The sequence below is a fragment of the Taudactylus pleione genome, unplaced genomic scaffold (assembly GCF_031769625.1).
Source record: "Taudactylus pleione unplaced genomic scaffold, aTauple2 ptg000278l, whole genome shotgun sequence".
NCBI lineage: Eukaryota > Metazoa > Chordata > Amphibia > Anura > Myobatrachidae > Taudactylus > Taudactylus pleione.
The window spans coordinates 3673584-3690055 of record NW_028284680.1 but is presented as its reverse complement, the minus strand read 5'-3'; the positions used below and the strand labels follow the sequence as shown (position 1 = coordinate 3690055).

Genomic DNA, 16472 nt, shown 5'->3' with positions numbered 1-16472 from the left:
CTGATAGAGCCAAAATCACTCCAGGGCTTGCGGTCACCAAGACCCTACCGCAGGGTCTCGTCGCAAGCCCGATGGTCGCGATGGTCTTGACCATCGCGACCATCATCATGGACGCTCGCATAAGCTGTGGGTGGTAACCCACAGATATGCGAGCGCCCAAGAGGCCGCTCCAAGTTTAGGTAGGAGGGCGCTGATTCAGAGCGAGCGCTCTGGTCAGAGTGTCCGGCTCTGAATCAGGCCCATAGTGCGGAAGAGCCATTGATCATACACCTTCCTGTATCCAATATGGCAGGAACTCCATACAGTGGCCATAGTGTGGAAGAGGGTTGTCACAGTGTTAAGGGACCCATACACTACCGACAGATTGCCGCGTTCCTGTAACCCGGCATTGCAGGATCGGTGAAATGTTGGATGTCACGGATTTTCCGATCACAATCAAAATATGATCGTGATTTGCACAACGGTGAAATTTAACATGAAAGATTTCACATATCCTATGACGGATAGCGGAACATCGATGGCCATGGAAATGCCGACCGGCAGATCGGCGTTTCTAATCCGATCTCAGAATAGCTCGACCGGTCTATAGCTCGGGTACAAAAACCAGGAACGCAAAAAAGTATAAGGAAGTTTGGTAACCTCTAAAGCTGGGTACACACGTAACAGACCGCAATTAGCGAACGGTTCATTTGAATAGCCACCCCTTGTTTTAGAATGAACGACCGCAAATAGCGAGCGGCTCTGAATGAGGGCCTAAATCGCTTATGGAGCATACACATGGTCAGATTTTTCTTCAGATCTAAACGATGATTTAAAAAATCGTTCAGTCGTTCATATCTGGAGGAAAAGCTGACATATTTGACATGTTTGAACGATGAACGGTGCACGTTCCCGATGGTCAGATAACGATATCTGACATCTGATGTGTTTGCAGTCAGATTTGGACGATTCCATTAATTTTAATGCAGTCAAAAATCGTTCGTAGTTCAAATCGCTCAATCGTTCATCTGACACATCTGACACATCTGACAAATCTGACCGTGTGTACGCACCTGAAGTGTATATGCTCTATTTCGGGCAGTGCGTGCTAACGATTTTATGTGGTAGATTAGAAAGGAGGAAATTGGGCGACTCCTTTGAAATGTAAGATGTGGTTATTTATATTTTGTGAGAAGCATGATTGGTAAAAAGGAACACAGGGGGCATGTGAGCCCTATGTGTGTATCTTCTTGACCATCAATGATTGAACTGCTGTAAACATCTTTGTATGCTGACCCCCTTAAAGCTGAGGGAAGAGTTTTTTAAGACTACTCAGCAATAAACATCTTTGAATTTACGACGACTGCATCAGAGTCCTGCGACAACAGAATTCTGTTCTCCGGGTATTCTGGATTGAGCCCAAGTGCCTCCGAGCTCAAGCCCTCTGCCAGCTACCGTGCAGAGCCTGGTCCATTGTGAGGGATCAGGAGGAATCAGCCGGAACCAATCAGGAGGTGCCGCTGCAGCCAGGCCACCCTCTCACAGTACTGGGCTGCTGTGAGAGGGGGGGGCGGCGCCGGACCCGGGCCCCCGCCGGGCGCCTCAGAAAGCCCGGGCCCGGGTAATCTGTACCCGCTCCCCCCCCCCCCTCTCGGCGCCCCTGGCTGCAGCTAGTCAACGCATACGCAGGAGAAGCACTTCCAGGTGCCGGCGGTAGGAGCCTGGTTGTACGTAAGAAGCGGTTCCAAACGCCAATTGTAGAATTTGAAGGTGGCAGCATCGTTACACGCCCACTGCGCCGTGGTTGGAGTCCGTGACAGGCGGTTACTGACTGTAAGTGGGAATCCCTGAGAGCCCAAGATCCAGTGGGGATCAAACCCCAATCTATGATCGGCCGGAAAGTGAGATCATCCGGTCACAGGTAGCCTATAGGTGGGGGATTGTCAAGGTCATAGTGTCACACGGAGTAATAAATGCTTAATGAACGCGTTACTTCACCACTGCTCCAGAACAGTAAGACAGCTTTATCACATACCACAACAAACCCACTGACATAACTGGCATCAATGTATTGTGTGATCAATTATATTATCAATCATACATTGATACACCTCTCTGTATATACACATAAGGTAATACAGTATATGGCACAGCATAGACTGACACACCTCTCTGTATACACATAAGGTAATGCAGAATAAGGCACAGCATAGACTGACACACTGACACACTTCTCTATGTATACACATAAGATAATACAGTATAAGGCTCAGCATAGACTGACACACCTCTCTGTATACACATAAGGTAATACAGTATAAGGCACAGCATAGACTGACACACCTCTCTGTATACACATAAGATAATACAGTATAAGGCACAGCATAGACTGACACACCTCTCTGTGTATACACATAAGGTAATACAGTATAAGGCACAGCATAGACTGACACACCTCTCTGTGTATACACATAAGATAATACAGTATAAGGCACAGCATAGACTGACACACCTCTCTATGTATACACATAAGGTAATACAGTATAAGGCACAGCATAGACTGACACACCTCTCTGTGTATACACATAAGGTAATATAGTATAAGGCACAGCATAGACTAACACACCTCTCTGTATACACATAAGATAATACAGTATAAGGCACAGCATAGACTGACACACCTCTCTGTATACACATAAGATAATACAGTATAAGGCACAGCATAGACTGACACACCTCTCTGTATACACATAAGATAATACAGTATAAGGCACAGCATAGACTGACACACCTCTCTGTGTATACACATAAGGTAATACAGTATAAGGCACAGCATAGACTGACACACCTCTATGTATACACAAGGTAATACAGTATTAGGCACAGCATAGACTGACACACCTCTCTGAATACACATAAGATAATACAGGATTAGGCACAGCATAGACTGACACCCCTCTCGATGTATACACATAAGATAATACAGTATAAGGCACAGCATAGACTGACACACCTCTCTATGTATACACATAAGGTAATACAGTATAAGGCACAGCATAGACTGACACACCTCTCTATGTATACACATAAGGTAATACAGTATAAGGCACAGCATAGACTGACACACCTCTCTGTGTATACACATAAGGTAATACAGTATAAGGCACAGCATAGACTGACACACTGACACACCTCTCTGTGTATACACATAAGATAATACAGAATATGGCACAGCATAGACTGACACACCTCTCTGTATACACATAAGATAATACAGTATAAGGCACAGCATAGACTGACACACCTCTCTGTGTATACACATAAGATAATACAGAATATGGCACAGCATAGACTGACACACCTCTCTATATACACATAAGGTAATACAGTATAAGGCACAGCATAGACTGACACACCTCTCTATGTATACACATAAGGTAATACAGCATAAGGCACAGCATAGACTGACACACCTCTCTGTGTATACACATAAGGTAATATAGTATAAGGCACAGCATAGACTGACACACCTCTCTGTATACACATACGATAATACAGTATAAGGCACAACATAGACTGACACACCTCTCTATATACACATAAGGTAATACAGTATAAGGCACAGCATAGACTGACACACCTCTCTATGTATACACATAAGGTAATACAGCATAAGGCACAGCATAGACTGACACACCTCTCTGTGTATACACATAAGATAATACAGAATATGGCACAGCATAGACTGACACACCTCTCTGTATACACATACGATAATACAGTATAAGGCACAACATAGACTGACACACCTCTCTATATACACATAAGATAATACAGTATAAGGCACAGCATAGACTGAAACACCTTTCTATGTATATACATAAGGTAATACAGAATAAGGCACAGCATAGACTGACACACTGACACCCCTCTCTATGTATACACATAAGATAATACAGTATAAGGCACAGCATAGACGTGACACACCTCTCGATGTATACACATAAGATAATACAGTATAAGGCACAGCATAGACTGACACACCTCTCTATATACACATAAGGTAATACAGTATAAGGCACAGCATAGACTGACACACCTCTCTGTGTATACACATAAGATAATACAGTATAAGGCACAGCATAGACTGACACACCTCTCGATGTATACACATAAGATAATACAGTATAAGGCACAGCATAGACTGACACCTCTCTATGTATACACATAAGGTAATACAGTATAAGGCACAGCATAGACTGACACACCTCTCTGTGTATACACATAAGATAATACAGTATAAGGCACAGCATAGACTGACACACCTCTCGATGTATACGCATAAGATAATACAGTATAAGGCACAGCATAGACTGACACACCTCTCGATGTATACACATAAGATAATACAGTATAAGGCACAGCATAGACTGACATACCTCTCTATGTATACACATAAGGTTATACAGTATAAGGCACAGCATAGACTGACACACCTCTCTATGTATACACATAAGGTAATACAGTATAAGGCACAGCATAGACTGACACACCTCTCTGTGTATACACATAAGGTAATACAGTATAAGGCACAGCATAGACTGACACACCTCTCTGTGTATACACATAAGATAATACAGAATATGGCACAGCATAGACTGACACACCTCTCGATGTATACACATAAGATAATACAGTATAAGGCACAGCATAGACTGACACACCTCTCTATATACACATAAGGTAATACAGTATAAGGCACAGCATAGACTGACACACCTCTCTATGTATACACATAAGGTAATACAGTATAAGGCACAGCATAGACTGACACACCTCTCTATGTATACACATAAGGTAATACAGTATAAGGCACAGCATAGACTGACACACCTCTCTGTGTATACACATAAGGTAATATAGTATAAGGCACAGCATAGACTGACACACCTCTCTGTATACACATAAGATAATACAGTATAAGGCACAGCATAGACTGACACACCTCTCTGTATACACATAAGATAATACAGTATAAGGCACAGCATAGACTGACACACCTCTCTATGTATACACATAAGGTAATGCAGAATAAGGCACAGCATAGACTGACACACTGACACACTTCTCTATGTATACACATAAGATAATACAGTATAAGGCACAGCATAGACTGACACACCTCTCTCTATACACATAAGGTAATACAGTATAAGGCACAGCATAGACTGACACACCTCTCTGTATACACATAAGATAATACAGTATAAGGCACAGCATAGACTGACACACCTCTCTGTGTATACACATAAGGTAATACAGTATAAGGCACAGCATAGACTGACACACCTCTCTGTGTATACACATAAGATAATACAGTATAAGGCACAGCATAGACTGACACACCTCTCTGTATACACATAAGATAATACAGTATAAGGCACAGCATAGACTGACACACCTCTCTATGTATACACATAAGGTAATACAGTATAAGGCACAGCATAGACTGACACACCTCTCTGTGTATACACATAAGGTAATATAGTATAAGGCACAGCATAGACTGACACACCTCTCTGTATACACATAAGATAATACAGTATAAGGCACAGCATAGACTGACACACCTCTCTGTATACACATAAGATAATACAGTATAAGGCACAGCATAGACTGACACACCTCTCTGTGTATACACAAGGTAATACAGTATTAGGCACAGCATAGACTGACACACCTCTCTGTATACACATAAGATAATACAGGATTAGGCACAGCATAGACTGACACCCCTCTCGATGTATACACATAAGATAATACAGTATAAGGCACAGCATAGACTGACACACCTCTCTATGTATACACATAAGGTAATACAGTATAAGGCACAGCATAGACTGACACACCTCTCTATGTATACACATAAGGTAATACAGTATAAGGCACAGCATAGACTGACACACCTCTCTGTGTATACACATAAGGTAATACAGTATAAGGCACAGCATAGACTGACACACTGACACACCTCTCTGTGTATACACATAAGATAATACAGAATATGGCACAGCATAGACTGACACACCTCTCTGTATACACATAAGATAATACAGTATAAGGCACAGCATAGACTGACACACCTCTCTGTGTATACACATAAGATAATACAGAATATGGCACAGCATAGACTGACACACCTCTCTATATACACATAAGGTAATACAGTATAAGGCACAGCATAGACTGACACACCTCTCTATGTATACACATAAGGTAATACAGCATAAGGCACAGCATAGACTGACACACCTCTCTGTGTATACACATAAGGTAATATAGTATAAGGCACAGCATAGACTGACACCTCTCTGTATACACATACGATAATACAGTATAAGGCACAACATAGACTGACACACCTCTCTATATACACATAAGGTAATACAGCATAAGGCACAGCATAGACTGACACACCTCTCTGTGTATACACATAAGATAATACAGAATATGGCACAGCATAGACTGACACACCTCTCTGTATACACATACGATAATACAGTATAAGGCACAACATAGACTGACACACCTCTCTATATACACATAAGATAATACAGTATAAGGCACAGCATAGACTGAAACACCTTTCTATGTATATACATAAGGTAATACAGAATAAGGCACAGCATAGACTGACACACTGACACCCCTCTCTATGTATACACATAAGATAATACAGTATAAGGCACAGCATAGACGTGACACACCTCTCGATGTATACACATAAGATAATACAGTATAAGGCACAGCATAGACTGACACACCTCTCTATATACACATAAGGTAATACAGTATAAGGCACAGCATAGACTGACACACCTCTCTGTGTATACACATAAGATAATACAGTATAAGGCACAGCATAGACTGACACACCTCTCGATGTATACACATAAGATAATACAGTATAAGGCACAGCATAGACTGACACCTCTCTATGTATACACATAAGGTAATACAGTATAAGGCACAGCATAGACTGACACACCTCTCTGTGTATACACATAAGATAATACAGTATAAGGCACAGCATAGACTGACACACCTCTCGATGTATACGCATAATATAATACAGTATAAGGCACAGCATAGACTGACACACCTCTCGATGTATACACATAAGATAATACAGTATAAGGCACAGCATAGACTGACATACCTCTCTATGTATACACATAAGGTTATACAGTATAAGGCACAGCATAGACTGACACACCTCTCTATGTATACACATAAGGTAATACAGTATAAGGCACAGCATAGACTGACACACCTCTCTGTGTATACACATAAGGTAATACAGTATAAGGCACAGCATAGACTGACACACCTCTCTGTGTATACACATAAGATAATACAGAATATGGCACAGCATAGACTGACACACCTCTCGATGTATACACATAAGATAATACAGTATAAGGCACAGCATAGACTGACACACCTCTCTATATACACATAAGGTAATACAGTATAAGGCACAGCATAGACTGACACACCTCTCTATGTATACACATAAGGTAATACAGTATAAGGCACAGCATAGACTGACACACCTCTCTATGTATACACATAAGGTAATACAGTATAAGGCACAGCATAGACTGACACACCTCTCTGTGTATACACATAAGGTAATATAGTATAAGGCACAGCATAGACTGACACACCTCTCTGTATACACATAAGATAATACAGTATAAGGCACAGCATAGACTGACACACCTCTCTGTATACACATAAGATAATACAGTATAAGGCACAGCATAGACTGACACACCTCTCTATGTATACACATAAGGTAATGCAGAATAAGGCACAGCATAGACTGACACACTGACACACTTCTCTATGTATACACATAAGATAATACAGTATAAGGCACAGCATAGACTGACACACCTCTCTCTATACACATAAGGTAATACAGTATAAGGCACAGCATAGACTGACACACCTCTCTGTATACACATAAGATAATACAGTATAAGGCACAGCATAGACTGACACACCTCTCTGTGTATACACATAAGGTAATACAGTATAAGGCACAGCATAGACTGACACACCTCTCTGTGTATACACATAAGATAATACAGTATAAGGCACAGCATAGACTGACACACCTCTCTGTATACACATAAGATAATACAGTATAAGGCACAGCATAGACTGACACACCTCTCTATGTATACACATAAGGTAATACAGTATAAGGCACAGCATAGACTGACACACCTCTCTGTGTATACACATAAGGTAATATAGTATAAGGCACAGCATAGACTGACACACCTCTCTGTATACACATAAGATAATACAGTATAAGGCACAGCATAGGCTGACACACCTCTCTGTATACACATAAGATAATACAGTATAAGGCACAGCATAGACTGACACACCTCTCTGTGTATACACATAAGGTAATACAGTATAAGGCACAGCATAGACTGACACACCTCTATGTATACACAAGGTAATACAGTATTAGGCACAGCATAGACTGACACACCTCTCTGTATACACATAAGATAATACAGGATTAGGCACAGCATAGACTGACACCCCTCTCGATGTATACACATAAGATAATACAGTATAAGGCACAGCATAGACTGACACACCTCTCTATGTATACACATAAGGTAATACAGTATAAGGCACAGCATAGACTGACACACCTCTCTATGTATACACATAAGGTAATACAGTATAAGGCACAGCATAGACTGACACACCTCTCTGTGTATACACATAAGGTAATACAGTATAAGGCACAGCATAGACTGACACACTGACACACCTCTCTGTGTATACACATAAGATAATACAGAATATGGCACAGCATAGACTGACACACCTCTCTGTATACACATAAGATAATACAGTATAAGGCACAGCATAGACTGACACACCTCTCTGTGTATACACATAAGATAATACAGAATATGGCACAGCATAGACTGACACACCTCTCTATATACACATAAGGTAATACAGTATAAGGCACAGCATAGACTGACACACCTCTCTATGTATACACATAAGGTAATACAGCATAAGGCACAGCATAGACTGACACACCTCTCTGTGTATACACATAAGGTAATATAGTATAAGGCACAGCATAGACTGACACACCTCTCTGTATACACATACGATAATACAGTATAAGGCACAACATAGACTGACACACCTCTCTATATACACATAAGGTAATACAGTATAAGGCACAGCATAGACTGACACACCTCTCTATGTATACACATAAGGTAATACAGCATAAGGCACAGCATAGACTGACACACCTCTCTGTGTATACACATAAGATAATACAGAATATGGCACAGCATAGACTGACACACCTCTCTGTATACACATACGATAATACAGTATAAGGCACAACATAGACTGACACACCTCTCTATATACACATAAGATAATACAGTATAAGGCACAGCATAGACTGAAACACCTTTCTATGTATATACATAAGGTAATACAGAATAAGGCACAGCATAGACTGACACACTGACACCCCTCTCTATGTATACACATAAGATAATACAGTATAAGGCACAGCATAGACGTGACACACCTCTCGATGTATACACATAAGATAATACAGTATAAGGCACAGCATAGACTGACACACCTCTCTATATACACATAAGGTAATACAGTATAAGGCACAGCATAGACTGACACACCTCTCTGTGTATACACATAAGATAATACAGTATAAGGCACAGCATAGACTGACACACCTCTCGATGTATACACATAAGATAATACAGTATAAGGCACAGCATAGACTGACACCTCTCTATGTATACACATAAGGTAATACAGTATAAGGCACAGCATAGACTGACACACCTCTCTGTGTATACACATAAGATAATACAGTATAAGGCACAGCATAGACTGACACACCTCTCGATGTATACGCATAAGATAATACAGTATAAGGCACAGCATAGACTGACACACCTCTCGATGTATACACATAAGATAATACAGTATAAGGCACAGCATAGACTGACATACCTCTCTATGTATACACATAAGGTTATACAGTATAAGGCACAGCATAGACTGACACACCTCTCTATGTATACACATAAGGTAATACAGTATAAGGCACAGCATAGACTGACACACCTCTCTGTGTATACACATAAGGTAATACAGTATAAGGCACAGCATAGACTGACACACCTCTCTGTGTATACACATAAGATAATACAGAATATGGCACAGCATAGACTGACACACCTCTCGATGTATACACATAAGATAATACAGTATAAGGCACAGCATAGACTGACACACCTCTCTATATACACATAAGGTAATACAGTATAAGGCACAGCATAGACTGACACACCTCTCTATGTATACACATAAGGTAATACAGTATACGGCACAGCAGAGTCTGACATACCTCAGAGTCGGACAGGTTGCCATTCAGCAGTTCCTCGCTATGCTCTCTCCATTTCTCCCCATTTAGTGGGATGTAGTTGTCGGTGAGGGCGTCCCAGACTCTGTGAATGGAAGAAACATGTCAGAAACAGGCGGCTGGACCAGCTCTACCCTGAGGATAATGACATCAGTGCCCAAAAATCTGCAGAAGCAGTGAGGGGAACAACTGAGCTGTCTGACAGAGTCACATCCACCATTCAGATAAGTACATAATAAACAATTAGGCTGCAGTGTAGACATCAAAGACATGAACAACATCAGTCATATAAATTATCTTCAGTTAGTAAGGAAACTAATGAGCTAAAGCAATAACAGATATATGGTTATACTAATAAAAAACACCAGATTGCAAACAAGACAGGAAAATGAAACAAAATATTAAATAATAATGATAATATTCTAAATACCATTGGGGTTTTTTTTCAAGGTGTTGAGACCTTGGCATCATTTCCCAGTATATTATACAGGGAAGCAGATTTGGCTCAGTATTATATACTCGGCAGCAGGTATGGCTCAGGATAATATCCTTGGCACCAGATATTGATCAGTATATTATACATAGAAGTAGATTTGGCTCAGTATTATATACTCGGCAGCAGGTATGGCTCAGGATAATATCCTTGGCATCAGATATTACCCAGTATATTATACATAGAAGTAGATTTGGCTCAGCATTATGTACTCGGCAGCAGGTATGGCTCAGTATATTATACAGGGAAGCAGATTTGGCTCAGCATTATATACTCGGCAGCAGGTATGGCTCAGGTTTATATTTTTGGCACCAGATATTGCTCAGTGTATTATACAGGGAAGCAGATCTGGCTCAGTATTATACGGCAGCCAAGGGCGTTTCTAGAGAAGAGGGGACCCGTGTACAGTCTCCGACATGGGCCCCCTCCTCTCTGTCCGGCAGCGCACTGAGCTGTGCGTGGCCAGCGCCGGAGTTATAGACTCTGGGCACTAGAGTGCTCCCATAGTCTAAAGAGTATGCGTAGGTCACCGGGAAAATGGCCGCGGCGGCCATTTACCCTGTACTACGCATGAGCAAATGACGGGAAAATGTCCGTGGCTACCATTTTCCAGTCGTTTTTACAGCACCGGACCACCGCGCCGACGTGGAACTCTGGAGATGTAAGTAATACTATGGGTGCAGGGTGTGCGGTGCGGGGGCCGTGTGCACACACCCTGCACCCATTATAGATACGCCCATTTCGGCAGCAGGTATGGCTCAGGTTTATATTCTTGGCACCAGATATTGCCCAGTATATTATACAGAGAAGCAGATTTGGCTCAGTATTATATACTCGGCAGCAGGTATTGCTCTGGTTTATAGCCTCGTCACCAGATATTGCCCAGTATATTATACAGAGAAGCAGATTTGGCTCAGTATTATATACTCGGCAGCAGGTATTGCTCTGGTTTATAGCCTTGTCACCAGATATTGCTCAGTATATTATACAGAGAAGCAGATTGGCTCAGCATTATATACTCGGCAGCAGGTATGGCTCAGGTTTATATCCTTGGCACCAGATATTGCTCAGTATATTATACAGAGAAGCAGATTGGCTCAGCATTATATACTCGGCAGCAGGTATGGCTCAGGATAATATCCTTGGCACCAGATATTGCTCAGTATATTATACAGGGGAGCAGATTTGGCTCAGCATTATATACTCGGCAGCAGGTATGGCTCAGGTTTATATTTTTGGCACCAGATATTGCTCAGTGTATTATACAGGGAAGCAGATCTGGCTCAGTATTATACGGCAGCCAAGGGCGTTTCTAGAGAAGAGGGGACCCGTGTACAGTCTCCGACATGGGCCCCCTCCTCTCTGTCCGGCAGCGCACTGAGCTGTGCGTGGCCAGCGCCGGAGTTATAGACTCTGGGCACTAGAGTGCTCCCATAGTCTAAAGAGTATGCGTAGGTCACCGGGAAAATGGCCGCGGCGGCCATTTACCCTGTACTACGCATGAGCAAATGACGGGAAAATGTCCGTGGCTACCATTTTCCAGTCGTTTTTACAGCACCGGACCACCGCGCCGACGTGGAACTCTGGAGATGTAAGTAATACTATGGGTGCAGGGTGTGCGGTGCGGGGGCCGTGTGCACACACCCTGCACCCATTATAGATACGCCCCTTTCGGCAGCAGGTATGGCTCAGGTTTATATCCTTGGCACCAGATATTGCTCAGTATATTATACAGAGAAGCAGATTGGCTCAGCATTATATACTCGGCAGCAGGTATGGCTCAGGATAATATCCTTGGCACCAGATATTGCTCAGTATATTATACAGGGGAGCAGATTTGGCTCAGCATTATATACTCGGCAGCAGGTATGGCTCAGGTTTATATTTTTGGCACCAGATATTGCTCAGTGTATTATACAGGGAAGCAGATCTGGCTCAGTATTATACGGCAGCCAAGGGCGTTTCTAGAGAAGAGGGGACCCGTGTACAGTCTCCGACATGGGCCCCCTCCTCTCTGTCCGGCAGCGCACTGAGCTGTGCGTGGCCAGCGCCGGAGTTATAGACTCTGGGCACTAGAGTGCTCCCATAGTCTAAAGAGTATGCGTAGGTCACCGGGAAAATGGCCGCGGCGGCCATTTACCCTGTACTACGCATGAGCAAATGACGGGAAAATGTCCGTGGCTACCATTTTCCAGTCGTTTTTACAGCACCGGACCACCGCGCCGACGTGGAACTCTGGAGATGTAAGTAATACTATGGGTGCAGGGTGTGCGGTGCGGGGGCCGTGTGCACACACCCTGCACCCATTATAGATACGCCCCTTTCGGCAGCAGGTATGGCTCAGGTTTATATTCTTGGCACCAGATATTGATCAGTATATTATACAGAGAAGCAGATTTGGCTCAGTATTATATACTTGGCAGCAGGTATTGCTCTGGTTTATAGCCTCGTCACCAGATATTGCCCAGTATATTATACAGAGAAGCAGATTTGGCTCAGTATTATATACTCGGCAGCAGGTATTGCTCTGGTTTATAGCCTTGTCACCAGATATTGATCAGTATATTATACAGAGAAGCAGATTTGGCTCAGTATTATATACTCGGCAGCAGGTATTGCTCTGGTTTATAGCCTTGTCACCAGATATTGATCAGTATATTATACAGAGAAGCAGATTTGGCTCAGTATTATATACTCGGCAGCAGGTATTGCTCTGGTTTATAGCCTCGTCACCAGATATTGATCAGTATATTATACAGAGAAGCAGATTTGGCTCAGTATTATATACTCGGCAGCAGGTATTGCTCTGGTTTATAGCCTTGTCACCAGACATTGCTCAGTATATTATACAGAGAAGCAGATTTGGCTCAGCATTATATACTGAACCATGTGCTTGTGCACTGGGTTCTGAAATATGACTAATCAATTAAGGCACTCACTGTTGATTTTAACCCAGAGCTTCAGTTGATCTAAAACTGTCCGCAAAAAGGAAAAATAGCATACCTACAGTACTTTACAGTGGCAATGAGTTGTGAGGTTTACAGTTCGTACTCAACATAGGGAACAAGCTATCCCTGCTTCTAGAGATCATCATAACCTTCTGTTTTGGGCCACTCTATGTGATTTTAAATTAATCTCTGGAACCCTACATAATTGTGGGAAAAACATACTGCTAGGTAATATCCAATGTCCCCTAAATAAGACTACATTAGTGCTAGACAGATGCCTTCCTTTAGACAATTCACCAATGGTCTCCTTGTGCCATTCACCAATGGTCTCCCTGTGTCATTCACCAATGGTCCCCCTGTGCCATTCACCAATGGTCCCCCTGTGCCATTCACCAATGGTCTCCCTGTGCCATTCACCAATGGTCCCCCTGTGCCATTCACCAATGGTCCCCCTGTGCCATTCACCAATGGTCCCCCTGTGCCATTCACCAATGGTCCCCCTGTGCCATTCACCAATGGTCTCCCTGTGCCATTCACCAATGGTCTCCCTGTGCCATTCACCAATGGTCTCCCTGTGCCATTCACCAATGGTCCCCCTGTGCCATTCACCATTGGTCCCCCTGTGCCATTCACCAATGGTCCCCCTGTGCCATTCACCATTGGTCCCCCTGTGCCATTCACCAATGGTCCCCCTGTGCCATTCACCAATGGTCCCCCTGTGTCATTCACCATTGGTCCCCCTGTGCCATTCACCAATGGTCCCCCTGTGCCATTCACCAATGGTCCCCCTGTGCCATTCACCAATGGTCTCCCTGCCACCCGAGTCCTAGTGTAAGAGAAGAAAGCTGTGGTGTCCAGGGAGCAAAGCTGGAAGAGACCAGATAAACTGTAGATAAAGTTCTTCTACAGTACCAAATATATAAACCAGAGGGGTGACTACTAATGCAATAAATTACTGTCTGTGTTGTACTGTAATTAGGAAACCGCTTTGGAGTTGTTTTATGTTTGGTTCTTTATGACCATTACAGGATATTTAGTGCTCAGCGGTGCTAAGAATTCCTGAGCACATTTTGATTCCATGATATATGACCCTTAACATATGCTGGATATCGGCTGCGCTGCTGCATTATGTGATTTTCCTCACATGAGGTGGGTTATGGCTTCCTAACTGTGGGCCTGATTCTGAGTTCGGGAATAAAGCAAGATAGAGCCAGTAGCTGTGCACCTCGACAAACCACGCTGCAATGGAACAGGGGCAAACACAGTGATTATGTCTGCAGGCAGGGTAAATACTGGCTGCTGTTGCATGTAGCTCACAGACGCTGGACAGCTTTCTTACTTTATTCCCCACTCAGAATAAGAACATACCATCTCTAGAACATCCCTTTGTTCTAGAGATGGTAAAGTAGCAGCACTAATAGGTATCGAGACTAGCTATAATCAAACTTATCTCATCTTGATTAAGTCCCACTGGAAAGCAAATATGGGAGCAGGTAGTTGGCTACACCGGTTCCCAGTATATTAGGGAAAAGCTGGAAAGGTGCGCAATCAAACTGGAAGTGCAGCTTAGTCAGTGCAACCCGAGTAAACACATCCAATGTTACTCAAATAAGACACAATAAATAAAATAGTGATTACACTAAAAACATAGCGCTCCCCCGGTAACTATATTTGCATAAAAAAAATAAAAGTTCCAGTGTTATTCACACAACTAAAGCTTGATTGGGAAAATCCCTTTTATAACAGGTTGGTTGTAATTTAGATGTGTTCTTCATTCATTCCTCCACAATCTGAAAGACCGTGCCTCCCTTCTCTTTGTACCTCACAGTAACATTAATCAGGGAAGACACATAAGAAGGAAATAGGGCAGAAATCCTTTTAAAGACAAGAATGTAATAACACGTTGCACTTACAATAAAATTGACACAAAGCGTATAAGTGACTCCTCGGTGGCACACAGCTCCCAGAAGGATGATTCCTGAGATTCCAAGATATAGATTTAGGGTGGTAGGATAATGACTCCAGATACCAAAGTCCACACAAACGGGTACACACCACTACCCAGAGTCTGGTCACTGGAGTCTTCAGCACATAGGAGCCATAACTTGTAGCTTTACGCGTTTCTGACCAATGGTCCTTCCTCAGAAGCATAAGTTCTGGCTCCTATGGACATCCTAATATACCCCTCCTAATTACAGGGTATCTGTTGTTGATCACCACTAATCGGCGTACACCGCGCATTTGCACAATGACCGGAAGCGGGACGTGGAATTGCCATGTGCGCTCCACCCTACGGAAAAGGCTACTTTTGAGTTCCACGTGCGTTCCAGCATCCAAGAAGTAGAAGTCAAAGGTAGGCAGGGGGGGGCAGTTTTTGACCATATTGCTGCCCATATTGGCAATTATTATAAAGCAGAATACCTCCCGTCCATATTTAGTCCTCATAGAATGGCCATAAAACATCCAAAAAATACATAACAATTAAATACTAGCTAATCAGCAAGTATAATAAAATATATCCATTTAT

The 16472-nt window shown here is 42.6% G+C and overlaps 1 protein-coding gene across 5 annotated transcripts in view; it reads right to left on the bottom strand.

Moving 5' to 3' along the window:
* Positions 1-16472, bottom strand: part of FEZ1 (fasciculation and elongation protein zeta 1) — a 140489-nt gene that overhangs the window by 35322 nt on the left and 88695 nt on the right. For all 5 annotated transcript variants that reach the window (XM_088481775.1, XM_088481777.1, XM_088481776.1 and 2 more), the window contains one exon: positions 10490-10589. In XM_088481775.1, the coding sequence (XP_088337901.1) occupies positions 10490-10589 (100 nt within the window). The remainder of the gene's footprint in view (positions 1-10489; positions 10590-16472) is intronic.